Source organism: Alternaria triticimaculans (genome assembly GCF_023758025.1).
Source record: "Alternaria triticimaculans strain BMP 0046 chromosome Unknown scaffold_3, whole genome shotgun sequence".
NCBI classification, from domain to species: Eukaryota; Fungi; Ascomycota; class Dothideomycetes; order Pleosporales; family Pleosporaceae; genus Alternaria; species Alternaria triticimaculans.
Genome location: NW_026055960.1, coordinates 352,903 through 379,336, shown reverse-complemented (window position 1 = coordinate 379,336; position 26,434 = coordinate 352,903). Strand labels below are relative to the sequence as shown.

The 26,434-nt window shown below is 51.4% G+C and overlaps 11 protein-coding genes across 11 annotated transcripts; 3 read left to right on the top strand and 8 right to left on the bottom strand.

Moving 5' to 3' along the window:
* Positions 1–377: 377 nt before the first annotated feature.
* Positions 378–1,274, bottom strand: J4E78_002822 (uncharacterized protein; the record flags this gene model as incomplete). The annotated part of the gene is made up of 1 exon (XM_049363467.1): positions 378–1,274. The coding sequence occupies one exon, from the start codon at positions 1,272–1,274 to the stop codon at positions 378–380; it is 897 nt and encodes a 298-aa protein (XP_049224132.1).
* A 1,846-nt stretch (positions 1,275–3,120) lies between these two features.
* Positions 3,121–4,958, bottom strand: J4E78_002821 (uncharacterized protein; the record flags this gene model as incomplete). Its single annotated transcript, XM_049363466.1, has 2 exons — positions 3,121–4,236; positions 4,293–4,958. The coding sequence occupies 2 exons, from the start codon at positions 4,956–4,958 to the stop codon at positions 3,121–3,123; spliced, it is 1,782 nt and encodes a 593-aa protein (XP_049224131.1).
* An 886-nt stretch (positions 4,959–5,844) lies between these two features.
* On the bottom strand, positions 5,845–6,751 carry J4E78_002820 (uncharacterized protein; the record flags this gene model as incomplete). Its single annotated transcript, XM_049363465.1, has 3 exons — positions 5,845–5,962; positions 6,040–6,326; positions 6,410–6,751. The coding sequence occupies 3 exons, from the start codon at positions 6,749–6,751 to the stop codon at positions 5,845–5,847; spliced, it is 747 nt and encodes a 248-aa protein (XP_049224130.1).
* A 388-nt stretch (positions 6,752–7,139) lies between these two features.
* Positions 7,140–8,166, bottom strand: J4E78_002819 (uncharacterized protein; the record flags this gene model as incomplete). Its single annotated transcript, XM_049363464.1, has 7 exons — positions 7,140–7,367; positions 7,417–7,502; positions 7,549–7,657; positions 7,710–7,843; positions 7,894–7,947; positions 7,994–8,030; positions 8,083–8,166. The coding sequence occupies 7 exons, from the start codon at positions 8,164–8,166 to the stop codon at positions 7,140–7,142; spliced, it is 732 nt and encodes a 243-aa protein (XP_049224129.1).
* Positions 8,167–9,796: 1,630 nt separating this feature from the next.
* Positions 9,797–10,204, bottom strand: J4E78_002818 (uncharacterized protein; the record flags this gene model as incomplete). The annotated part of the gene is made up of 1 exon (XM_049363463.1): positions 9,797–10,204. One exon carries the CDS (start codon positions 10,202–10,204, stop codon positions 9,797–9,799), a length of 408 nt encoding a protein of 135 aa, XP_049224128.1.
* A 757-nt stretch (positions 10,205–10,961) lies between these two features.
* On the bottom strand, positions 10,962–12,036 carry J4E78_002817 (uncharacterized protein; the record flags this gene model as incomplete). The annotated part of the gene is made up of 3 exons (XM_049363462.1): positions 10,962–11,464; positions 11,513–11,657; positions 12,028–12,036. The coding sequence occupies 3 exons, from the start codon at positions 12,034–12,036 to the stop codon at positions 10,962–10,964; spliced, it is 657 nt and encodes a 218-aa protein (XP_049224127.1).
* Positions 12,037–12,233: 197 nt separating this feature from the next.
* Positions 12,234–12,700, bottom strand: J4E78_002816 (uncharacterized protein; the record flags this gene model as incomplete). The annotated part of the gene is made up of 2 exons (XM_049363461.1): positions 12,234–12,547; positions 12,598–12,700. 2 exons carry the CDS (start codon positions 12,698–12,700, stop codon positions 12,234–12,236), a joined length of 417 nt encoding a protein of 138 aa, XP_049224126.1.
* Positions 12,701–12,976: 276 nt separating this feature from the next.
* On the bottom strand, positions 12,977–14,065 carry J4E78_002815 (uncharacterized protein; the record flags this gene model as incomplete). The annotated part of the gene is made up of 1 exon (XM_049363460.1): positions 12,977–14,065. The coding sequence occupies one exon, from the start codon at positions 14,063–14,065 to the stop codon at positions 12,977–12,979; it is 1,089 nt and encodes a 362-aa protein (XP_049224125.1).
* Positions 14,066–17,635: 3,570 nt separating this feature from the next.
* Positions 17,636–18,259, top strand: J4E78_002814 (uncharacterized protein; the record flags this gene model as incomplete). The annotated part of the gene is made up of 2 exons (XM_049363459.1): positions 17,636–17,874; positions 17,926–18,259. The coding sequence occupies 2 exons, from the start codon at positions 17,636–17,638 to the stop codon at positions 18,257–18,259; spliced, it is 573 nt and encodes a 190-aa protein (XP_049224124.1).
* A 1,546-nt stretch (positions 18,260–19,805) lies between these two features.
* Positions 19,806–20,910, top strand: CHS7 (Chitin synthase, class 7; the record flags this gene model as incomplete). The annotated part of the gene is made up of 3 exons (XM_049363458.1): positions 19,806–20,040; positions 20,094–20,665; positions 20,716–20,910. 3 exons carry the CDS (start codon positions 19,806–19,808, stop codon positions 20,908–20,910), a joined length of 1,002 nt encoding a protein of 333 aa, XP_049224123.1.
* A 909-nt stretch (positions 20,911–21,819) lies between these two features.
* J4E78_002812 (uncharacterized protein) lies at positions 21,820–23,806 on the top strand (the record flags this gene model as incomplete). Its single annotated transcript, XM_049363457.1, has 4 exons — positions 21,820–23,256; positions 23,304–23,469; positions 23,521–23,637; positions 23,694–23,806. 4 exons carry the CDS (start codon positions 21,820–21,822, stop codon positions 23,804–23,806), a joined length of 1,833 nt encoding a protein of 610 aa, XP_049224122.1.
* Positions 23,807–26,434: the final 2,628 nt, after the last annotated feature.

Below are 26,434 nucleotides of genomic sequence, written 5' to 3'. Positions count from 1 at the left end.
CTCTTCTACTACTAAAAGAAAACTAAATATATACTTATAGTTATAAATATAGAGTATATAAAAAAGCTTATTAATAACTTAGCTTTAAGACAAGAATAAAGAAATAGTATTCTAAGAAGTAAATATAGTAAATATAGTAGTAAAGCTAATTAATAGTATATAACTTAGTAAGAACTAGTAAATAGAGTTTTAGGTTTAGTATAAAGTAAGAAAGTAGTATTAGAAATATAAAAGAAGAGCTAAAACTATAAAGTAAAGTAGCTTTACTTTTGTAAGACTTCTATATAGGTTAAGATCTTAGACTAAGTACTATTTGTAGGCTCTGCTTAACTCTTCTATATATTAATTTGGCGATTAATGCGCAATTGTCCGTTCTCTTAGCAAAAAGGTATGAGCCCTCGAGCGTGACATTCAGGCCACGCGATAGAGTCGTCGTCTTCGTCCAGTACAATCCATCGTATCTTCTTCCTCGCTTCTGGGCGAAGACGCTTCATATATCCGATAGCAACGGCAGCAGCTGAGGACCGGTTCTTGTCTTCTGCGAAGAACTCGTTCATGCCGTATGCAGAGCGGGCATATGGTCGCAGCTTGTCTGCATTCCTTTGCAGCTCGTCGAGTTCGTCGTCGGTGGGAATCAGCCACGGCTCGACTGCTGAGCCTTGTGAAATTTTCAAAAGGCTTTTCAGATAGATGTGCGGCATTTCCGGCGGGTCTGTTGCCGAGCCTGGGCAAAACCGCGGCCTTATGGTATCCAGTGTTGATGCAATGAAATCGCGGGTGATAGAAGGGACTTCCTTCCACTGTTCTCTATACCGGTCGACATCCGTGTCACGCAATGTCTTTGCATGATCAAGGAGGGGTAGAAACTGGGCGTGGTTTGTTCGAACGTAGGAACGAGCAGCGTCGTCATACCAATCTGACATCGTGAGCAGCCTTCGTAAAGCCCTGTCTCGCGTATTGGATAGCTCGGTGAGGAGGTGACGGATCTGCGAGTAATTGGGCTTCGTCATAGGTAGCGCAACCGTGGTGAAATGTATCTCGTTGTATTTGAACACGAAATCGCGCGTTTCTTGCGCGATGAGCTTGTTTACTGTCCTGAGTGCCATTGCATTCTTTTCCTGATGCGATGCGACAAACTTGTTGGTTGCTGGATTATAAGTGTAGCCATCTTCAAGCCTGAAATAGTATCCATAAATCTCTTCTCGGAGTTCTGCGGGCAGGCCAACAATGCCCTGCTTTGCCAGCACTGAAACGTGATTGATTTCGTGAGCCATGGTGGTCGTAGGTCGCGGAGGGTCGGAGAATGCGTTGCGATGGTGAAGTTGCGGAGAGGCGAGGCAGCTCGGCAAGATGCGATCATTGATGTGGGGTCGTATCTCATAACTAGCGGGACGCTACGGTGGCATTTAACGAGGTTGGGGAGCGGGCTCCTCACCTACAATTCCGGTCCAAAACTTACCGGGTCCACAGCCAAAAATCATGTCTGATGCAGACGACGGTGTCAAAGCGTCTGATTCGCTCTCCAATAGCTACCTCGGCAGGCTACCACAGGAGTTGCGAGACGAGGTTTACAAGCATTACTTCACGACGCGTGGTGGCTATCGCATCGATCCCATCACGAACACTTTGCGTGCAGTTGATGGAAATCCCATTAATCTATCATTGAGATCAACATGTCACGCGATCGCGAAAGAGACGGAAGGGTTAGCGCTCCAATGCAACACCATCCACGCCACGACTACCGAAGAGAAGCGCTTCGCAAAGGCAACTTACAACTCGTGGAGAGTAACAAAAGGGCATTCCTTCGATCGTCACAGGGCTCTGGTGAAGCTCTCTAAGTGCATTACCCCAAGTGTAGCCGATGAGATCCTGGAAGGGTTCCCTCAGTATAGGGACGCACTGCAGGAGTTGATAGCAAACAGAAATAGGGAGGGGCCAGGTAGGGAATACATGCGCTGCACTCCTCCCACAGCTACAGAGCCCTGGTCTACGGAGCTGAGATTCGTCTCCCGTGCCGTGAAAATAATGAAAGAGCGCTTGGATCTCCCCGGAACACTCTTCAGAGCTATAAGCCATCTGCATTTCTGGGTGCTATCAGAGACCGATCCGGAGCAGCAAGCGCCCTGTTGGGAATTCCAGAGGAAAACGAACCCTTTCGAAATCGCTTTCAGCCGGATCGATGGAAGGCCTGTTATGAAGGAATATAAACCGTCATCCTGCTTTTCCGCAGCGGCCGTAGCAATACGATTCTGGAACGCCCTCGACCCGACGACCCGCAGGCAAATCCGACACTTCGATATAGACGAGGAGAGGCGCTCCAGATTCTTCCCAATGTGCCATGCGGAGGGCTTCATCCCGTTGTGGCAAGAGAACCCCAAGCTTCGCATCAATCGTCGCGTCAATCTCATCAATACTATTGTCGAAGAAGCTCGTCAACCTGATAGACGGGCTTGGCATCGGGAGCACGCGCATCATGCAGACAGTAGGTGCTGTGGAAGCTCAAAGCTCAAGATTAAAGCTGACAGGCGCACAGAATTAAAAACACTTTGGGATTGGATTGTCGAATTCAAAGCACTACATGCGGCATTTGACATACCCAAAGGAGCTTTCGGTCTCTCCTTCTATTCTGACGCGTCGCCTGAAGACACTAAAGAGATAGCCAATGTCATTCAAGAAGCGGCAGCCTGGCAGATGGCGCTCAACAAAGTAGCGAAGAACGGAAACGCAGGTAACACGCATGCTCTTGGCTTCAATTACTCGGATTACCTCTGGGATCCACGCGGGCTGGCGTGGCAGGAATTGCAAGATATATCAAAGGGTTCCTCGGTGATCAAGTGCGACTTTGATATGGCCCAGTCTGTGGACCCAAAGGACTTGTATGATGGCAGTGGTCGCTGGCCGCATGAGAGATGGAATAGACACTGTGCTGTGAATGACTCCAACAGTTGGCGGCTTGCGTGGCAAGTACGATAACATCTATCGGCCGCATTCCACGATACCAATGAAGCAGAACACTACCAGGTACAGAAGTAGTGATAAATGCGACATACTCAATTAATCTTTCAACTAAGCAAATCTCGCGTCGCGCATCTACCACACCACATCCCCCAAAAGTCTACCCTACGACCCCCCAAACCCCTTCTCCAACCCCCTCAGCCAAATCCCCGCAGCATACGCCCCCGGATCAGGAATTTTACTCCTCTCACTCCCATCCTCACTGATATACGTCGCGCGCCCAAACTTGGCCTTCATATCCTTCGTGCTATCCGCCTTCTTCTCCGCCACATCCACACTCTTGCTCAAGTCCTTGCTTTCAGCCAACGTATTAATGAACGGAATAAGAACGTCCATGACCGTCCTATCACCTTCCCGTGCACTAGTATAGTTCTTGAGGTTCTCGAGAGCGGCGGACGCGGAGGAAGCGAGCGTTGAGATATCCAGCGGTGCGTTTTGGGATAGAGTTGCTTTTGAAAGCGCGTTCGTGAAGGCGGTGACGAGGATGGAGAGGATGGCGCCGAGGGAGCCGCCGACGTCTTCGACGTTTTCGCCTATGCTTTCGAGGAGGGCGAGGATGGGTGGTGGAGAGCCTTCTACGGCGTCGATGTTGGCGAGGATGGACTTGCAGACGCCGGCTACGGCTTCGCCGCAGTCGCCGTCGCCCATTTGGAGGTCGTATTGTGTGATTGTGGGTTCGGCTGCGAGGGCGTCTTTGCAGGCTTGACGGAGCGCGGGGATGAGGGATGCGGGTGTGGCGGGGCCCTTGTGGAGGAGGGATTTGTCGGCGGCGGCGGCGTTGGCTTTGTTGCGGAGCTCTTCGGTTTCCTTGTTGATGTTGAGGGACTGGTAGCCGTTCTTTGGCCATGCTGGGGCGTTTGTGGGTGCGTCTAGCAGTTCCATGACGTCTTCGTCTTTGAGATCCATAGCCTTTGCCATTCCGCTCATGTTGCCAAGTGTGATGCTGAAGCCTTGGGCGTTGAGCGATGTTTCCAACACGCCGGCGTAGATGCGTGTTGGTACGATCTTCCAGTCGCGCTTCAGGGCTATCAGGGCGAGGTTGACCAAGGCGTCGAATTCGAGGTTTGATAAGCCGCCGAAGTTGTTGACGAGCATGACGACGTTGTCGTTGGGGTTGAAGGTGACGAATGCGCGGTCGGAGTCAGACGGGTCGAGAAGGTAGCGGAGCATCTCTTTGATCACGTCTTCGGGACTGGGCATCGGGGAGATGGTTCGTAGACCCTGAGGAAGTCAGTTTGCGGCTCTAACATTGCTGGGTAGAAGATAGCGAAACTTACAGGCTCGTTGTGAATACCCATACCAACCACACAAGCATCGTCCTGTACGCTCTCGAATGCCTCTCGACCTGGTACATGGCAATGGTCCAGACTCGTGCCAATAGTGACCAGCTGCGAGTTGCCCAACTCGCCAATCTTCCTACACCGTTCAAAAGCCCAACCTTTCTGTGATGCAGCACCAGCAAGCTTGATGACCAATAAGTTACCAGCCAGTCCTCTCCTTCCTACCTTGCCGCTCTTCTCGCGACCCAAGGCAGCGTCCTCCGCCATGCACACAACGTCGACTTTGTAGCCAAGTGCTTGCCCCTTCTCTCTGGCAAGACCGAAATGCAGCATATCTCCTGTGTAGTTTGTTATGCACAGTATGACACCCTCATTACTCGGTACATTCCGTATTCCTGCCATGATCTGCTTGGTACTGGGAGAAGCGAAGATGTCACCGCACACGGCAGCTGACAGCATGCCGTCGCCGACGAAGCCGGACCATGCCGGCTCGTGTCCTGAACCGCCGCCAGATACGATAGTGACCTGGTTTGGAGGATGGGAGAGGTTGTAAACGACGCGGTTGGCTTCATCGAGCGCCATGTGGGAGTTGCGTGTGCATAGGGAGCGAAGGTTGTGGAGGACAACGCCCTCTGGGTTGGGGAAGAAATGCTTTCTCGACATTGTAGCAATTCGTATGATATGTGTAGTATTCAAAAATCTGGAGGTTGTTAGCGATTGCAATGTGTTTGACAACCGTAGTGTGAAGCCGGAGGTTGACGGAGAACGTACCTCAGTTCAATCAAGTATGCCAACGTATGCACAACTCGAAAATAGCAGAATCAAACCCAAAAGATCAGGGCACGCGGCGTACCGCCAATTCAGCCGGGCATCGTGCCTTTTAAACAAGTCCCCCGCATCCCCCGCCTCGATCAACATCATGACCATGAACCCCGCTCGTAGGCACCCCGTCGACTCAATTTTTCGGTGCCAGGTATTCAACACGCGTCTAGAAGCCTAAACACGCGCTCAAATTAGCCCGAAACGATGTCAGAATGATATGCTAGGCTTGGGTATACTGCATTCAGATAAGTGGGCAGCTGGAAGCTGGAGAGAGGGTCGTGTTTGCGCCGGGGTTGCCGCTTTGGGAATGCCGGGTGGAAGCTTGGCTTTTGTGGAGGAAGCTCGCATCGGTCGGAGCTCCGAGAGCTATTAGGTCGGCGCCTCGCGACGAGACGCTGGCAGTACCTGCAGTATCCGCGCGGTTCGTAGGATTTGCGACCTCGCGGAATAAATCTGGGCTTTGTAGGACACGCGTGCAAGCCTGTCAAAATTGGATTTCGAGTATGCAGGCGAGCTGATCGTATTGATATCATCGCAAAAGGAAGCGGGCTATGATCGCTCCCTCCTCAGTACCTGCAAATCGACGGAGCGCCTCACTCACAACTCTCCGTTATCCAGTGCCCACACATCATGACAAGAAGCCGAACAATCCCTTCAGGAAAAGCCAGACCCCAATCAAGATCATGACTTTCTCGTCAAGCATGATCATATAGCCACACATGATCTTCTAGTCAAACATGATCTTCTTGCCCTTCAACAGTGTGCCACCGAGCAGTTTGCCAACTGCGTATCCAATGTAAGCGCCGGTAACGATGGTGACGGGCCACTTCTGCCATTCGCGGTCCCTGCGTTTCGTTAGCTATGCCCAGTGCAACTACGTTATGGTCTCCATTCTCAACACTCGATTCGGTCAAGTACTCACCAATCCAAGGGGATAGGTACAGCGCCCAGCCATGCACCGAGCACGGTACCGATTAGCCCTCCGTAGACTTCATCCATTGGCAGAAGTAGCGCGATGATCTGCCTCCAAGTCTCGCCGTCTACGCCGTGTACGTATACCAAAGGCAGTGTGCTGAGCAGCGCGATGTGGGCTCCAGCGAGGAGAGTGTGCAAGTGATGCGTGGTGGCAGGCGCGCCGAAGAGAACGAGAGTCGCGGTGAGGAGCGGTGTTGCGGCGAGCGTGGTAAGGAGGAGAGATAAGAATGCCGGCTGTAACCGTAGTCAGTAGCGTTTCTTTCGAATATGCTGTCGAAACCCTGATGTAGGCTGTACGAGTGTGAGTGTAGACATACGACAATCTTCGAGTTGAGCCCCTGCTCCAGCTTGCCCGGTGCCTTCCCTTTCTTCTCACCAGGCTTCTTGTTCTTTAAGGAAGGCGTGCCTCCTGTCGGGGGCAGGCATACTGCCACAAAGGCGATTTGCAGCACGGCGAGCGGCGCAAGTGTGGAAAGGAGCGTCGGCACCGGGTCCGCCACTAGGGCAGGAAACTTGAAGGCATAGACCGAGAGAACGAGTATCGGGTGTATGTGCGTGTAAAGTCGCGCAGTATCGGTTTTCAATGGCTCAATTGGCGGCGCCGTGGAGGGTTGGACCTTTGCCGTCGCGTTGGCGTTGATGACAGTTGTGCTGGCCATATTTACGAATGAAATGGAGGGATGATGGTGCGCGCTGAGTGCAAAGTGGTAGAGCTACCAATTGACAGGGCGATGTAATATGAGCGGCGTCTGAATGAGCGGAAGTGGCGCCTGGCCTGTTGGATTGCTGTAGTCGCGGGTGTTGCGGAGGAATGTCGCGCATCGGAAAGTTTCGTGATGATGTCCGTGCTGTTCGCTCATTGGACAGACAAGAGACCATCACTCGAGCACCTCCATGGTTTATATGAGGTCGCAAACACATTTGAGCTTTGATAAAATTCATTGACTGCTTATCTGTCTTGACCTTTTCTTCATCCATCTCATGGCATGTTCCTCGTGCGACATGTATCTCGGTCGTAGCATTCCTCCAGCATCACCTTGCAGACATCTACTGCTTCTGTTCGCCCTTCTTCGGTAGCAGATTCCTCAAAGAAAGATCGTAGACCACGTCCTCCACATCCTTGACTCGGTACTTCAGTCCGTCGCTGCGGCGGCGCAAGCTATCGTTCTTAAGGTTGAGGATCTGGAAACCTGCGTGCAAGTCCTTGACAAACTGGTTGATAAGAAGCGGACGCTCGTAATCACCGAGAGTGACGGCATTACGTGCGAGGCGTGTCTGTGATTGTCAGAATCGATGGAGGTTGAAGTTGAGCAAGGCGACAAACCAATTCTTCGACGAGCGTCATGAGGGAATGGAGGTACTCTTCGAGCGAGAGATGGAACTCATCGCGGTCCTTGAGGTTCACAGGGACTGCTAGAATTAGCGATGCGCATTTGTACCATAATCTTGAACATACTCTTGAAGATCTCGCCGAGCTCCTCGATGGTCAAGAGACGGCCGCACTGTACCTCGCCACCGTCGTACTTGTAACCACCGAGCCAGCCCCAGAACAAAGCGCTCTCGCACTGGTGTGCTGTCAGTATTGCGATGATGATATTGTGTGGTTGATGAGCTTACTGCGCCCTGCATCTGACGGCTCCACATGTTGTTGAACTTGTAATACGGCATCTTGGACGCAGCCTGCGACAGGTTGCCGACGGTGTCGATCACATTTCCGATAGGCTCTTGTGCCGCTTTTAGGATGTCGGGCACTGCAGTTCGTTTAGTTGTGATGTAACCAAACCTGCGCAGAGCGACTTACGCTCGCTGACAGGTGTCGAGTGGGCTCTAGACAACACGAATGAGACGTTGCGGTCTACAATATATCAGTATAGTCCGCTACTCTTGTAGAGAATACTTACTGTACTTCTCAAGCGCCTGGATGATGTCGCGCAGCTCCTGTCGCGTTGTGAGTACGCTATCACGTGCAGCTTCATCGGCCGCCACTTACATCTCGGGTCGCAGTGTCTTCGTCTACGCGCGCCTGAAGGTCCTGGAAAATGGCCGGGTTGACCATACCTGAGTTCGCTGCCATTTTGACGTGTGGTTTGGTATTGAGGCGTTGTTGCGAGGAAGTTCGTGTTGGTGGCTGAGTTGACGATTGTTTGTCACGGCAAGCTACGAAATTTGGGTCTCACCGCGCAAAGTTGCTTTTACTCAGCTGCAACCACGCAAAGTAGGCTACCATTTGTACGAGTTCTACATGGAAATTTTGTCTTCGTGTCAAATGGGCTACATAATTAGGTGATAGGATCGAAGTCCAGCGCATCCAAGGACAGGTAGCATGCGTGCGCCACCAAATGGTATAACACAGCAACCACGACCTTATTCCAAGCACTTTAAAACAACACTCCATGACAATAGACTATGTTATTGTATGACCTCAACTAATCCTTGCTTTCAAGGGCAAGATGAAGATAACCGATAAAGATCTCACAACACCAACACGGTACGGTACCACCCTTACTTTTACCTTGACGCAAACAGCGAATACAAATGTCTTATGTCATGCAAGAAGTCGTGCAATACTTGAAGATTGATATTGCATTACGCTCATGCAGTGAGTACCATAATGACGTTGGGAACATCCAACTGATGATCTCTTGATTCGAAAGCACTGATACTCACGAACAAACAATGGCAATATCACGATCAAACTTCTTCCTCAAGCAACTGGCAAGCCAGTAGTCTCAATGAAAAAGTCGCGTCTGCCAGAGATAGTGAAATACTGGCGACACTGTGTCAAGGAAGGTGAGCAAGCCCAGAGCCTCCTCGACAGGTTTCAAAAATAGGGATAATCGTGAATTCTCCCGTGGGAGAGTTTTAGCGATTAAACTAAAAAGAACAGATACTACACTTGATCTAGGGGATGTTAGTAAATTTCAAAGTTAGAGGGTAGAAGGGACGTACCTAAGCCAAAAGGCAAAGAGAGCTAAGGAACAGAAGAGGAGGCAGAGGGACGGCAGCGAAATATACTCGGCCTGGCCTTGGCGCGCTAGACATCACGTGAGACCCAGTAGCGTCGCACGTACCTTTTCTGCCTGCTGGCGGGAGAACTCCGGCATTCGGGCGCCCGTAGAGCATTGCCGGTGATGGTGAGTCTCCAGGCACCAGTATCACGCGTCACCTTTGCCTGCTCAGACGCGTCGTACTTCTTTGCGTGGCGGCTCCCAGACTCACTTTCACTGTCCAGATACGTCATCAACTTTGCGACGAGATCCATCCCCAATGGCCATTACGTAGGTATGCTTCGTCTGAGGATGGCGTTGCATGAGCGCAACAAGATGCGTCGCGAAGTGACCTGACTACATATCCCGAGTTGGGTACAATGTTAGCGTATACGTGGTGCTTGAAGTTGTACCCCTCATGAAAGGACGGTGATGTATACGTCTGAGCAACACTTCATTTACAACTCATCAAGAACAACCATCTTCGCATGCGGGTACATTCACATTCGTTTATGCTGATAGCGAAGAAATAGCAATGCTGCCTTTCAAGACGAGAACGCTCCGCCACCCTCTCGAACAGATGCTTACCGCGAGTTGCTCCACGCTCCATCACGCCATGTCTCTCCCACTGTAACATTACTGCAAAGCCTTCAGACCCCAATAATTCGGCGAACCCGTCCGGCTCGCGCCCTTCTAGTACACCGCATACCTCTTCGTTTAACTCGCCTTCTTCGTAAGCTTCGGCTTGCCGCGCACCATCTTATACCTTATACTCAACTTGACGACGCGACGCTCCTTCTTTCCCGCACTCTTCGCACGCGTCTGGCGACCTTCCACCTCCCTTGGCTCCGCATCGACCGCATCGCTCGGCGCCACCATCGCGAGTTGTTCACGAGCGTGGAACTCACAGCTTAAGAATCTCGCCTCTTCGCAAAACCAGTGGAAACTTAGAGCGTAGCCGGCCTTTCTTGTGGTGTTGTATTCTCGACTTTCGATGAGCGAGATGTTGTCGTAGAGGAGTTGGGTCGCCCAGCTCTCGCCATCCCATCCGACTTTCATACTTAGCGCTGATATATCGATGCCTTCTTCCTTTACGCTTTCGTCGGCTAGCGAACTGGGCGTCATAAGGCCGATTGTATCGCGTTGCGATGAGGATGTCGCGCGGTGAATGCGTGGGGCGATGGCATAGAGGAAGAGAGGGCTGCGCAACAGGAAGCAGAGGTCGTCTGATGCTCGCGATTAGTTGATTGCAGTTATACTGGCTTGGCTACTTACCAAGGAGTTGTGTTCGATCGTGCGACGGTAATTTGCCCAAAGAGTCGTCGAGTGAGCTTTGGAGATGACTGCGCAGCCTGTCTTTGGGCTGCCCAAGACGGAGCCTTAGCTTCATCGCTCTTGTCGGTTGTGTGGCGGTTCAGAAGACGGGTTGCTGGTGGTCTTTAGGCCGTGCTGAATCTGTCCCGGAGGTCGCGCTGCGTGAGAGGCCGCAGGGTCGTGAATGGTGAGACTCCCGCGATAGGGCATATAAGTCGACTTTCTCTCACTCTTCAACCCATAACAGTCCTCGTGCGCAGTGGTTAGTCATCATGGGCCTGTCGATCGTTTAAAGTGAAGGCGACGACCGAACAGGCCTGCAGACTACATCACGATGAAAACATGCAAAGTAGATGACCCAACGTCAACGCAGGCTCCAGAGCGTTTAGGTTTCGGTTGTATGAGGCACCAATCTAGGAATGTTATCTGCTCGACGACTTGATAATTGGCTATAATGGGCTAGTAGCTACCGCCATCGGCAAGGTGCCCACGGCAAGCGCTATACGGAGACTTATTACATCCTGCCACCACATATCGAACCCACTGAGTCGTCATTATGGGGCTTGCGCTACTCGACAACAGCCTCTCCAGCCTCCTTCTCCCTCGCTATACGCCTTTCCTCGTCCTTCGCACGCTCCGCCTCATCCTTCTTACGCTTCTCCTCATCCATCTCACGATAACTCTCCGCCAGCCTATGCACCCTGTAAAAAAGCGCAATCATCGCCTCCCTCTCACTCACGACCGACTGACCCTTCGCCAGCGTCCAATCACCAACCAAGAAGCGCGCAACATGACCCTCCCAACGGACCGCACCAGGAATCCAGGATTCCGGTTCCAATTCCCACTTGATTGTGATGGCGATAGACTTTTGGCCTTCTACCGTTGACGCATTGAACTGGGTTGGGAAATCAAAAGATTGCTTCATACTGTCGAGTGAATCGTTGGAGTCGCCGCCGTCAACGAGGGTTGTTGCACCGGAATGGAGCTCTGCATCTTTGTCATTCTGTGTGCCCTCCCACGTGTAATGTCGTAGATGCTTTCTTCCCACGTCGAGAAGATAGATGATGTCCTCTTGACTTATGTTAGTCAATCACTTCCGATGGAAGAGGTGGCACTTACTACACCAAGGCTGGTACTCCGTAGAAGTGAAGACTCCTAGTTTCTTGTCCGTTATGACGTATTCGACCTGGTTCTTGAAGTTTGGGTCGCACTTCTTTTCGTCCATGATTACTGTAGTCTTGCTGTATTCTTTGCGCGGAAGAAGCTGCGGACTGGCAGCAACAAGCCTATTATATAATACCTTCGTTTGATGTCAAGCCCAATCGGTGGCGTGTGCAGCAGTCTGGCTTGCTACCCATTCGCAGCATGAGGTGGCTGGATACGTGTCGCATGTTGCTGCATACATGTCGCTAAGTCATGATCAGTAGCTACCTCTCAAAGTAATGCATGCCTCTACCTTGAACACGGTTTTAACAGTAGCTACCTCTTAAGGTAATGTATACCTCTACCTTCAACATGCTTCTGCAGCATGCGACACGAAGTCTAGCCACCCCTCGTGGCGGCGCAAGATGACCTAGCCAATCACGCCTTTCCGCATATTTGCGAAAGCGGCTTCGAGCAATCGAGCTACATACCCACAACATCTCGACAAGCATCACTCAGAGTCAGGCAGTCTTAGATGATTGTATGGTACCGTTCATAGTTTGGTACAGGCCTAGTATACATTATGGTAGAGCAAATGACAACCAGCAAGAAATTCTCGCGGCCAAGAGATGAAGCACAGGGCACTAGTAATATAGACAGGCCATGAAGGTAGCCTCAATGATCGCCATGAACCCCATCACTCATACTCTCGTGCCAAAGTAACGACCTTCTGGAACACATCGAGCAGTGCATCTGTCGGCGAGGAGGTACTCCTTCCCTTGGCCAACACATACCCATCAACGACAATAAGAACAACACTGCCCTCGAAGACCGTCGCGCCACGGGAGTCCTTCTCCGCGCCCTCGTAGCGTCGGATATCTAACTTGTTGTCGCAGTCCTGGCGGTTCTTGGCGCTAAAGGCAGGGCGGCTGATGGAGTGCTCGAGTGATTCCGTCTGCCAGGCATGGTCGTGCATGAAGGTGGGGTTCGCGAGGAGAGCTTCAATGGCCTCTTCAACGTGTTAGCAAACATATCAACATGTTGAAGAGGGTGAGACGTACTGAGGAAAGGTGTGTAGTCTGGACCGGTGAGAAGCGGGAGACCACGGTACTTCTGGTCCGCTAGCATTGTCTGAAAAGCGTGTCGTACTGGGTTGAAAGTCATGTTTGGAGATTGAATTTGTTGGATTGGAGTGTAGATATTTGCGAGTTATGTTTCAGCGGGATCAGGCTTTTATGTGGTCGGCGGGGTGCTTGATCTGATGCCTTACTCATGTATTCGGCTTGTTGATCGTTTGCTGCTGTCACAATGGAAGATAAAACTTTGCCAATTGTAGCGGTATCATCTCGCGGCATGAAGGCGATGTCACCGTGCCCGTGGGGACCCCCTTCTGGACGTTTGGCATAGTCCGTAAAACCCACATGCAGTGGCGCGCCACACTCACAGAACGAAGAACTCGCGAATCATCTTCTGATTTCCGTTCGCATCAAGGTCCCCAATCCATGCGGCTGGTAGAAATGTCGCGGAGAAGCCACCCTTTTCGTCCATCCCAGCCTTGATTATGCAATTCCATAATCTCGCTTCTTCTACCGGCCAGCCGGTGGTTTGGTCTACTTGGGCTTCTTCCAATTCGATCGCTCGTTTGGACACCGCCACATGTTGCCCCGCATCCCAAAGGCCCTCGCGTGGTGGGTTACGTTCTAGAAGAGCTACTGCCTTTCGTCGGGTAACAGGACAGCGGCATCGAGTTGCGACAAAATAGAGCTGAGGAATTATCGCAATGTCGAAAGTGAAGTGAGCGGTGTTGGGGTTCGTGGGCGGCCTCGAGTCGATGATTGCTTGGGCATGATGCAGGATCTTCTTGAAGTGATCTAGATAGTTGTCGTATGTCTTCTCGATGACTGTTGCTGAGCATGATACGTAAACAAACGTCGTGTGATACGAAACCTTGAGGGCGTTCGCAGCCATTAATTCATCGTTCGAGAGCGCATGATGCTTCTCGAAGCGCTGCATGTTCTCGTACCAGAGATGATGGCACGCCAACAGATTGTCGCGTTCTCGATACAGTTCAAGACTAGGATCCTGCAGAACGAGTGATCTTCTTCCCATAATATACAGATGAGTTATAGATGCATTGCGAAGCTCGAAGTAGGCCTGGTGCGCCTCGGAGAGACTCGCATATGAGCGCTTGGAGTACGAAGCAGGCATCACTTGCAATATCTCCAAATCTTCCTGAATGCTGGCGCCATAAAGCAAAGCTTGCGCCATGCCGCGGGTGAAGATGGACACCAACTTGTATTCTGTTGAGCTTCTCGAAGGTCCGGACCCATCCAATGCTACCTTTGGGGGATACGTGGTTTGTAATGAGCCCCGGTAGTTCGGTAGTGCCATGCGGGGCGCGTACATTAGTTTGAATCCGTTCCTCAAATGGGTGAAGGCGGCATGGTAGTTGCCTTGGAGGAACTCAATGCAGACGAAAAGAAGACAGAGAACGAGTCCAAGCTCCGGCGAGTAAGTGGCATCGCTCATTCGATTGACTAAGCAGCCAATGGACTTGTTGTAATGAGATAACATGACCTTGCGCTCATGATTGGCAATGAAGCCCGCGCATGCATGCTTCATATCTCCAGGCTCGGCTTGGCAAAGAGCTCCTAGAGCTATCACGGCATGGCGAACGGCTGGTTCCGAGTGAGCCATCTGCAGTACGATGCGAGACCAGAATTCTTTGTCGAAGTTGGTGGAGAGTGCAGGGCAGGCGCAATGGTAGTAGAAGTCCAGATAGCGTGCACTATCTCCAAGGCCACTGAAGGCAGAGATGGCGTTCTGTGGATCGGAGGCTCGTCCATGAGTCCAGACATGAACTTGGAACTTCGCGTCGTTTGTAGTGTAACCATCGCATTTGCGGCCAGTACATACACACCTGACAGCATTAGCTCACGGAATGATCCGCGAGAACGGGGAGTCAATGCTTACTTGAGGCATTCTGGCTTCTTCTCATCACATTTGACGCGTCGCACTCTGGAATCGATGTGTCAGCCTTTTGTCACATGCAAAGGTGTCCGCTGCGTACTTGCACGTCTTGCAGCCTGTCTTCACTTTTGGAGCCCGTCTGCGGGCTTGGAAAGACGCCTCGCTCGTCGAAGACATCCTGGATGCAGGCCAGAGATGGCGATAAGAGTACTGCGTGACTGCATGATGGAGACGCGTGAGGATAGTCGGATAAGATACGCGACGAAGGTGCGAGTGTGGCGGACGGAAGACGGCCAATCATGACATCAGCGCCCGGAAAACATCACGTGCTTTTACGAGCCGACCAATCGTGAGATGTCGAACCCGCAGATGTCCGACCACCTCATACAAGAAAGAAGCCGAACAGGTCTAGAGCGTACATCGACGCCAGGCCACCTATCTTGTATGCTTTTATGTTGATGTAGGCTGCAGGCCTGTTTAGATTTTTTCTTAGTTGACGTGCGACGACGTTGCAGATCAGGCGCGCAACGACTGGCATAGCGAAGTGCAGCATCCAGATAAGGCATTGTATCTTTTCGTCGACAGGATATGTGGCTGTGCTTACATACAGCTATGTACATGCCCGCGCGCTCCCATGCCAGCTACTGAGTCGAAACTACCTAAGATACCTAGGTAGCTTACAAGATGTCGCCGCGCTGAGCCTACATCGACGCTACGCCTTGCCATTTGCTTCTCATCATCCTATCGTAGGCTGCACGCTTCTCCAGTTTCTTCAGTTTCTTCCCTGTCTGGGGAGCACCAACCGCTCCAGCATCTTTTTCCTACCGCTAAATGTTTGGAGATTTGGCGAGGATCATTGCATGCAACCCCAGAGCGGCCTTCTCAAAACCGTCCTTGGCCAATCCGTAGACCTCCTCGTCTACCAACGGGTCATTTCCCTCCTTCTCGCAGAGGTCGCCCTTGAGAACGATCGTGGGGGCCCCAGTGCGGCCGCGTTCCGGATGGACGGCCAAACACATATAGCTACGTCTACCCTCATGTCCTATGAACATGCAGAGTTGCCAGAGTGACTGTATACCATTAGGACCGAAGATACCGTGTACCCCAAGGTTGATGACATAGTCGGACAGATAATCTGGAGAAATCCTGAGTCAGCGGAGGAGAAACCACGTGGTGCAGTGGGGAAGAGAACTTACAGACTAGACGATGCATTGCGTCCGGATTCTCCGCCCACCAGATAGCCAAGATATCTCGGAGGACCAGATATATGCGATCGTAGAGCATCTCGCGAGTGAGACGTTCGAGCGGCTCGCGATAGATCTGCGGCACATACGGTCCTGGCGATGGCTCTGGGGATGGCGACTTCGACTGTGTACCAATGACGGGCATGTGACCTGTCGGTGGCGCATACGGCGGAGATGGCGACTTCGACTGCGTACCGATAATGGGTATGTGACCTGTCGGCGGAGCATACGGCGGGGAAGGTGACTTCGACTGTGTACCAATGATGGGCAGGGGAGGTTTCGGCGGAGCATGCTGCGCGGTGGTGTGGGAAGGAGCGTACGCGGTCGGTGGTATAGCCATACGCGAAGGCTGGAAGCTGGGAACTTTCGGGGAAGGCGGTGATAGCTGGCGTACGGACGTGGTTGGAGACATGGACGGAGAGGCTAGACCGGGCGACGGAGAAGTTGAGTAGCCCCTTGGTCCAGTCGTGGCGCGAAGAGGATTCTGCGCCTGGTAGTCGTGCAGTCGCGACACTGCGTCGTTGGCGGTGCGGGAAAAGTCAGGAGGGTGGTCGGCCATCTCGTGAATGACAGTCAGTTGAGACGGGACTTGGACTTGATGGGGATGTCGTGTGTTGTGAGCGGCGACTCAGGATTTGAAAGCCCTCAGATCACCAGAGCAAGCGACCTAAGGAAAAAAGGAGTGAGCGCGGTGATTGCTAGTGGTAGTCGATGGTTTGGGGTTGCGCCCACTGAAGAGATTTCAGGTACAAAATGATAGTGAAAGTGAGTGGAAACGAGTCTTGCGCATGTCTGAAGACTGTCTGCCGAACGAGACTTTTCGAGTGAGATCCTGATCATGGAAAGCCGTTGCATTGTCCAAATGTCGACCCGAAAAAGTTAAGCTACCTAGGTACACAACGCGCTTCTGGCAGGACGTTGACGACTGACACGATTTCACAAATGGTCCCAGAAGTCGACCGGAGCAATGCATCGAGTTTCCCGGTACTAAATTTCATCGAGCGGGGTTGTCGAAGTCTCCTCTTGCTCTCATACATCAACTAAAGAAGAAACTAAGCACTCTAGAGCCCACATTCGGATAAAAACATGCAAGTAGGTAGTCTAAGTTCAATGTAGGCTCTATAGTTCTCGTACATTAATCAAGGAAGCAGCTAAGTACCCTAGAGCCTACATTAAGATAACAACATGCAAGTAGGTAGTCTGAGGCTGATGTAGGCTCTAGGATGCTCAGTTTTTTCTATTGTATGAGGTGCTCTCAAACCTCGAGCGGTCAATTCACGACAATCATGTGAAGGCGGTACCGTCGCCCCAAGTTGTCTGCAACAACAAGTTTTTCTGCGTAGCGCTGTCTAGACGTTTGCTCAGAACACAGCCTCCAGGGCTGATCGACTGCTGCATATACCACGCACACTTGCAGAACATCATCTCATGCCTTGGGCAGATTTCAACCCCGCTACGCTCTCACTTGCGAAGAGCGCTTGCGCGAAGGCACATTCCTGCATGCGCTGGCTGGAGTATCGATCCGACGACGACCGGCTTCGCCAACCTCATAACTTACTCCCCGTGTGTATCGCAACGAGTTCCTACATGGAAATCGCCATTGGCGGTTCTGTTCAGTAGTAGACACGAGCTATTCTGCGATGCGAGGCACGTGGCGGCTTTGCTGAGGTGCCATCATGGCTCCTTCCCTAGTCATCAACTCGGTGAAGCCGATAAGCGCTCTTTCCCCGTCCTACTGGCACGGCCTCGTTAATGAGCGCTCCTCTCTCGAGTGTCTGAAATTGGCCCCACAATGCAGCTCAACTATTTTCGCATTCGAGCGGCGCCTCGATTGAAGTCATCTCACCCTACTGTTACCTGAACCGCGGCGAGACGTCCACCAACGATGGAGCTGATCGACTCTGATGACCAGGACTTTGGTCCACCCTCTCCCCCCAGTTTCAACAACCTCGGTAAGCGCAGCAAGGAGCTCATGATTGCGAATGCCCTATCGGATCGACTCGATTCGGCAAGAACGGTCAAGCGCCTTAAGTTCACCAGCAAGAACCCTCAGCAGGAGTCTCAGACGCAGCTCTGGCATGAGAGATTGACGGCATTCAGAAGTGAGACTCTGTGCATCGCCGAGTCAGTTCATGCTTCTCCTACCAAAAGATCGCCCTTACTGACACGACGTAGCGCTGAGTCCACAATGCCAACTGCGCGAGATATAGAGCGGTTCATAAGCTGTATTTACAAGTATATGAAGCCAAACGGTGGCGGTCTCGTCGCCGTGGGCTCTATAAAGCGCGGCATAGAGCACACAATGAAGGCGACCACATTCTACTTTGCCGACTTCAAATCGTCGCGCCGTGACAGCATGCGCATCGATTCGCTGCTGCAGACAATGGTGCTCAAAGACCAGCTCACGAACGATGCTAAGCGGGAGAAGCAGTGGATCGGAGCGTACACGGTCGCTCGACTGGTCGACATCACTTACCGTGATTCACTGGACAACGGAACTAAGAACTAGGACAAAACACTCGCAAAAGTCCAAACCATCATTCTGCATGCGGCCCTAGGATGCCGCACTGGAGACGTCACTGAATCGGGTATCGAAAGACACAAGTTGCCGTATCTTACCTACTCGGATATCACAATGAAGCTCGTCGACGGTTCAGACCTGGAACACTTGAGCATGATGGTGCGCCTGAGAAATAACAAAGGCAAGAAGTGAGTGACTACACGGGTTAAGGGCAAAATCGCCATTGGCGATTGCAGTTCAAAAGCAGCAATGGTCCTCAATTTGCTTGCTAGATGGAGATAGGGTAGGATGTGCTGCTGCGGCGCTTTCTACGCAACCCTAGAAAGCTCTAGCTAGAACAAGACGCGTCTACAAAAAGATACTATAGTTAAGTTTAGACAGTCAATATTGCTATACAAGCGAATAAGGTTCTCACAAACATGAAACGGTGAATGTACAACCTTTTATGTGAAGATAGTATTTTAAGACTGTGTTCACAAGACGCAAAAACACTTGCAGCCTATCTACCTAGGTAGGTAGGTAAGCAAGAAACTGAACAGATGCGCTGCAGCCTACATCAGTATCAAAACTGAAAATCAACAGTTTGCTGAGACAATGTAGACATCCAGATCATGAAAAGATGCCATGTTGATCAAGTGTAGATCCAAGAAGTTAAGCTATACAATGCGGTTCTAGCAGAATGTTGACGCCTGTTCCGACAGAACACGATTTTACAGATTCACCTCATTTGAGAGAAAACGTGGACACCGTGGAGCCTACATCAACATTCAAAGATACAAGGTATGTAAATCAACGTCAATGTAGGCTCTAGGGTGTCTAGAGTTTCCTTGAATGAGGTGAATTGCCCTACGACCCGAGCGGCGCAACGAATTTAGTTTCCAAGTACCAGCTTCCATCAGGCGGGTTTGTCGATGTGTCCTATCGATCTTAAACCACGTATGCACAAATCGCGTGCTCTGCAACCTACATTAGCGATAAAACCAAGAAATGACAGAACCCTGAGGCAATGTAGACATCTAGGGTATCTACTTCACCGAGGGGTGCTCGAGCATGCTCTCTTATGTGCGACTACGAGCCGCTGCGGTTACTTCTATTGACATGGTATGATATGGACAGAGGTGACTTAATTCCACAAGGTTGTGAACAAAAGAGGAGGATCGCGACTTTGGTGCGAGTGGCGGCATCACGAGGTGGTATCGTTTCGTTGCCCGGAGAAAATCGTGGAGACGCAAATAGCATGAACTAGCCTGGATGTGGATACGACCTGCAGGGTGGGCCTAGTGTGGCCCGGGAAGTGTCAACAGTGCGCATTCACTCCTGACAACCGCCCCCATAGTATCCCTGACCCTCGTCGCACCCCACCGCGCCTTCTCTCGTTTCTGTTTACCTTGCGGACATTCACTCGCTAATCGTCCGCACCTTCCTCCGCTATCACACTTCACTCACTTACCGTCATCCACACCAAGCTACCGCCGCACACCGCGCCAGACCCGCCGCAACCCGAGCGACACCACACGTTTCATAAACCGCGATCATGGGCTTCGGCGACTTCCAGACGATATGCGAAAAGGCACCGATACCACTATGCGCGCTTGTCGGCCACCAGGAGATCAACGATGGCGTGGGCATCCAGACAGAGTGCTATGCGCGCACGATTGAGATTGCGAATACCCTCATTTTCGAGGCGGCGAACGACTTCATGCATATTTTGGCCATGATCATGACCGTCGTCATGATTATCCACGTGCGCTCCAAGTTCACAGCTGTCGGTACGTTTGCGCATTGCCGTCTATAGCCGGGGCAGTTCACTAATGCACAGCAGGTCGCAAGGAAATCACATCCTTCTTCTACATCTACCTCCTTTTGACCATCATATCGCTCGTCCTCGATGCCGGTGTCGCTGCTCCTGGTTCTGCCGCCTACCCGTACTTCGCCGCCGCCCAGAATGGCCTCGTCTCCGCGCTATGCACCTGTCTGCTCATCAACGGCTTCGTCGGCTTCCAACTTTACGAGGATGGCACTACGCTGTCCGTCTGGCTCCTACGCCTCTCTTCGCTGGCCATGTTCATCGTCGGCGGTGCCGTGAATCTCTTGACATTCAAGGGCTGGGCTGGACTGGAACCTGGAAACCCCGTCGGCATCTTTGTCGTTACCTACATCGTCAACGCCATCTGCCTCTTCGTATACACCGTCAGCCAGATCATCTTGGTTGTTGGAACACTCGAAGACCGCTGGCCGCTCGGTGATATCTCATTCGGCATCTTCTTCTTTGTCATCGGCCAGGTCATCCTATACGTCTTCAGCGACACCATCTGCGACCAGGTCCAACACTACATCGATGGCCTCTTCTTCGCAACTATTTGCAACCTGCTTGCTGTCATGATGGTCTACAAGGTACGCTTACCACTAACATCATCCAATCGAACAACGCTGACTATTTCCAGTACTGGGACTCCATCACTCGCGAAGATCTCGAATTCTCCGTCGGCGTCAAGCAACACAACTGGGAGGTCAAGGAGCCTTTCCTCGAGGAGGACCAAAAGCGTGGCACCATGTACCAAGATTCCGACTACGACGCACCATCGCTATACCAGCAACCGTACACGCGCAACTCGCACTACTCCGCCGTCGGCCACTAGGCTCACGACAACATCCCGCTTTGTTTTACTTTCGACGATACATGTTTTGCGCATACCATTTTACGGCATTGGGTGGAGTTTATGGCGCATATCAGCTTCGGCAAAATGCTTCAGCACTGTACTAGTGCTTGTGAACGGTGGCTTTTGGAATTTGGAGGAACTTGGAACCGCAAAAGCACTTGGTAATGTGCTCTTTTGCCGCCCTTTGCAGACGAGATCATGACATATTTAGCGCTTATATAGTAATATCAACTCTTCACAATCGACCGAAGTCCTCCCTGCGCACACCGTCGTCTCATACAAGGGAGGGAACGAGCAGGTGCCCCACAGTTTACATTGGTTTAAAGACAAATCTACGACAAGATCTCAAGGCAATGTAGACTTCTAGGTCATATACAGTCTTGTTCCTGTAGGTGGGTGTCTTGATGTATTCTTTACATGGGGTTTTGTCCGAGCCGAGGCTTCCTGGGGCCGCGTGGAAAGCGCCGCAGCAGCACAACCCATCCCATCCCCACCTGGCAAGCAATGCGAAGACCATTGCTGTGGACAACCTTGAGATAACGTCTTCACATGATCCTCGTACATTCACCGCTCGAAGTTTGGATGAACCTTACTCCGGCCCCTTCCCCGGATTCGCTGCACCGATGATACGCTAGTGAGCGGGTCGATGTTCATCCCCGCAGCATGTCCGATGCACCCTCGGGGCTTCATTCGGCAGGTATAACTTCGCGGAATGCTATCATTTCGCGATGCACTATTACTGCACCATTAATTGTTGCTGTAAGGAGTAGTATCAACCATTCATCGCATACAATCGCCTTTCATCTCATCTTTACCGTTTACGGGCTCACCCATTAGTGCGCCAAACTACAGCAATTCGATAACGAATCGATATACTACGTTGACGCGATGCCAAAAACGGATGTTCTCATATCCGGTTCCGGTTCAGCTGGTGTCTTCGCAGCAACTTGGCTAGCAATCTACAATATCCCATTTACGATTCTGGAGCGACGTCCAGGTCCACTAAAGATTGGCCAAGCAGATGGCGTCCAGGTGCGCACAGTAGAGATCTACGAGTCATTTGGTCTATCGGAAGATCTGTTGCGTGAGGCATACCATATCTTGGAAGTATGCTTCTGGGGTGTTGATGAAGATGGCAATGGCAATGAGCAAGGTGGCATTAAGAGGAAGAGCAGATCTATCGATACGGAGAAGGGCCTGAGTCATTTGCCACATGTGATCCTGAATCAAGCGCGCATGAACGGACTGATGCTGGGAAAGATGGAGACCATCTTGAAAGAGCAGGGAAGATGGAAAGAAGGATCTAGCAACGGGATCGAGTATGGCTGGGCCGTCAAGAGCGTGAACATCGACGAGAAGAGAAAGAACGATCCGAACGCGCATTGTGTCAAAGTGACCGCTGAGAAAGATGGCAAAGAGGAGGTCTGGGAAGCGAAATACGTCCTAGGCTGCGACGGCGCGCATTCCACCATTCGCAAAGCCCTCGATATCCGCATGTTAGGCGACTCTTCCGATACTGTTTGGGGCGTCATGGATATTTACCCACTTACAACCTTCCCCGACATCCGCCGCAAGTGCACCATACACAGCACCGCTGGCAACTTGATCATCATCCCACGCGAAGGCGGCCAACTAGTTCGATTCTACATCCAGCTACCCCCCGGCACGCAGCCCAAGACAGTGAAACTGGCCGACTTGCAAGACCAGACTCGAAGGATCTTCACGCCGTATACAATGGACTTTGCAGATGTTTTCTGGTGGAGTGCATACAGTATTGGGCAACGCCTCGCTGAAGTCTTCCATGCGCATAACCGCGTCTTCTTGACAGGCGATGCGTGTCACACGCACTCACCGAAAGCAGGCCAGGGGATGAATGTGTCGCTTCAAGACGGTTACAATATTGGCTGGAAGCTTGGCTCCGTTCTTTCTGGTCTTTCACCTTCTTCTCTGTTATCGACATACGTTACCGAACGCAGTAAGACCGCAGCTGATCTCATCGCCTTCGATAAAGAGCTAGCAAAGATGATCAGCAGGAAAGATCGGTATGAAGGCGAGTTTGCGGACTACTTTCGGAAGAGCGGGCGGTATATGGCGGGGTTCACGGCGAGGTACGAAGACACCGTTATTACCAAGGGGATGGAGAAGGAGAAGAGTGCGGCTACGGCGGTCACGGTGGGGACGCGTTTTCCAAGTGCGCAGGTTATACGGTTTTGCGACTGTAAGGCTGTGCAGTTGATGAGTGTGCTGAGGAGTGATGGGAGGTGGCGCGTCGTGGTGTTTGGAGGGGATGTCAACCAAGCGCAGCATCGCGAGCGACTGGCCAAGGTATGCGCGCCCAGTTCCCATAGTCTTCGTATTCTAACACCATTCAGCTGGCAAAAGCACTCGAAGCAATTGCAAGCCGATACACACCTGCTGGGAAACACATCGACAGCATCATCGAGACGCTCCTTGTGTTAAGCAGCAAATTCCCGGAAACGGAGCAAGAAAGCATACCGGGCTACTTCTGGCCAAAGAGCGGAAAGTGGAATTTACGCGGTATGGCGCCCCCTCATATCTCGTCCGTCATCGCGCTGACCAATACGATAGATCTCCACAAGGCGTTCGTCGACGACGACCACTACAATTCCGGTCATGGTCACGCGTACGACAAGTATGGTGTGAGCCCCGACGTGGGCGCAATCGTCATCGTGAGACCCGATCAATGTAAGCAATCGACGCGCAATCATTGACACTGCAAGAGAAATACTGACAAGACGTAGATGTATCCAAAGTGATGAGTCTTGATGACTTCGACGACGTTGCGGACTTCTTTGCGGGATGTTTGATCGAGCAGGCGTCCGCGCCGAATGCGGGCGCAAGCGCGAAGTTGTGATTCATGTGATGGCTGTCAACTCCTCCCACCGGCTGCGCAGCCAAAATCCTTAGGAGGGGACGAGACTAGCGAGTATAAATGCCACCTCTCATGTCCTCCAACTTCTCTTCCATATCCTCACCTTTCATTTATCAAAAATATCAAGACAACACGACTATGTCCGGATTTCCTGGTTCTTTCCAAAATTCATTCCCTCGAGATCTATGGAGCTGTCTCGATCGTTCCAAAGTTCGGCTACTCCCATGATATGTCTCCCGGCAGCTCGCCTTTCTTCCATCATTTCAAAATCGCCACGGGCGATTCCATGACTTCTGCTCTCTGACAACGTTCAAAACTCCGCATTCATCGAACACATGTCGCTTTTGCAAAAGCTTAAGTTCAGACAGTTGCATGTGGGAAGAGAGCAACCTCGCTGGGCACATATGTCCGTTTTTTTTCTGATCCCTTGTACCATTTTCGAGAACATCGTGTAATTTTCAAATGTTCAATTAAAGTCCAAAAAGCACATTTTTCGACTCCATGAGATCTTTGCTTGTGTGCCGATCGAAAAGGCATTTCAAGGCCGGGATGAGTCCTGCGTGCGGAAGATTGCTGCACTATCTGTCAAAAGTTAACAAGATTGGATCCATGTGTCCTCTCGGTTCTCTGCCTTGCCTATGAGCTATACCAGTCGCTCCACTCTACCGCTAGTGGCATTCTGACAACATAAATATCTCGCAGATGGAAGGCAGAACTTCCACAACTTCATTTTTAAACTTGCCTTACCAAGAACGCTCGAGGAGATTGCTATGTTCTCTTCTGCCGCTCAACTTCAAAACTGCCGAATTGCCGTTGGATGTCTCCCTGGAGGGCCGCTTTTCCCAACGCTTCATGTTTTCCAAAAAATCGCCAGTGGGGAATGATGGAGCTCGTTGTCAAAAGTCCGTACTCGACGGATACATGAGATTTTGAGTGCAGAAGTCAAAGAGCCCATTGCGTTTCAAAGTATTCGATGCAAATGTGATGCAGCTGCTGGCTTTCGTCATGATCGCGACTTTGGATATGCGGTATCATCTTGTATATACCTGAGGGCCTCCAAAATCTGCGAATATTACATTGAGGTTACATGTGTACTTTTTTCGTACTCATAGAACCGCATGTCCTTCGATTTATGGGAGTGCTGCGCTCTTCTACCAAAACCGCCTTTCAACATAGTGATGATCTTGACAGCACACAAGGCCTTCAAAACAGCATTGTGCCAAGATACATGATCAAGTCCATCGCTTAGAGCGTCGAAGTGACCATGACAAGAATCGCATCGCTCATCGACGGACTCCAAACCCATTGGATGGAGTAAAACACCGCGATTTCACTACATTCAACACCTCTCCTCTTCCTACTCCAAGTAGAAAACGAAAAGCGGCCTTTACCTCCGCGGCCTCGTCCTATAATCCACACCCACCCTCTTCATACTCAAAGCAGCAACCCCATCTTCGGCCTTTCTCTCCGCTGCAATCCTCCTACTTTCCACACCTACCGCATGCAGCATTTATTGAAACCGCTAGGCGTCCCGTCGACCACAATTATGTTGTAGGCCATAGTATATTGGCTGGCATTGAGTACCGCTGCAGTCTATGCTTGGTATGGTGGTGTGCGAAAAGCGATAGTCGGATTTAAGGGTCCTTGGCGTCGTGGGGATGTGCTGCGGCGAACTGGGCCGCGTGCCAATCAACTGTCAATCGCAAGTCGGGAGACAAGGGTTTTGGATGTCGCTGCCGAAACAAGTGGGTAAGTTGGATCGGATTTGAGCGTGTTACATGCGATTTTTGTCATCGGTATTGATGAATGCCATGCTTGCACGCGAGCGCGGACGCCCGTTCTGGTGACATGGGCAACATTCCTGCAACGGTGGATCGATGCGGCACGATTTTCTGGAGAGTCTTGGTGGCTGGAACTCGAGACGAGACTCGACCGACCTTCCGTTATCTTCAGTAGCAGACGAGGGTCCGTAAGGCTGGTGTGAATGGTGCAGGTCAGTGCGCCTGGCCGCGCTTGCATCATGGGCGCGTCATTTTGCCGTCACGACTTACTTTGTGCCTTTCGCGACTTTGACGAGTGTTGGTGTCTTTTCGGACTTGGGTAATTACGAGGCATCTGCCACTACGAAACATGTTCGCGACTACTCCATGATTTTACCCAAGGCTCTTTTGATTGAGCTCTGGCGCCAGTGGCCCCATCGAACGATCGCCATGCCTGGAAGCGAAAATGAGCAAAATTGCGATTGTCATCCCTCCATTTACAAAATGATTTTTTGGAAGTCATGTCCTCTTGACAGCATCACTGGTGATGGTGGGCGGCAGCTTCAGACCGTAGATGCAGTTTCCGGCCAGGACCACTCGCGCCCCACCACAGGCACTCATATAAAGTCGGACTTTTCGCATATTGCCTTCCAGTCTCCTCATCACCACTTGTTCCCTCCTCAAGTCCAAAAAAGACCAAAAATTCATTGATGTCTGCTGCGGTCGGCTTCTTTTGTCCAGATAATCAATATGACTCGAGCATGAGACTCCCTCGCGTTGCCGAAGACATTGCTATCGCTACACATGATCGTCCGAATACACTACCCATGTGGCCGTCAAAACTAAAAAA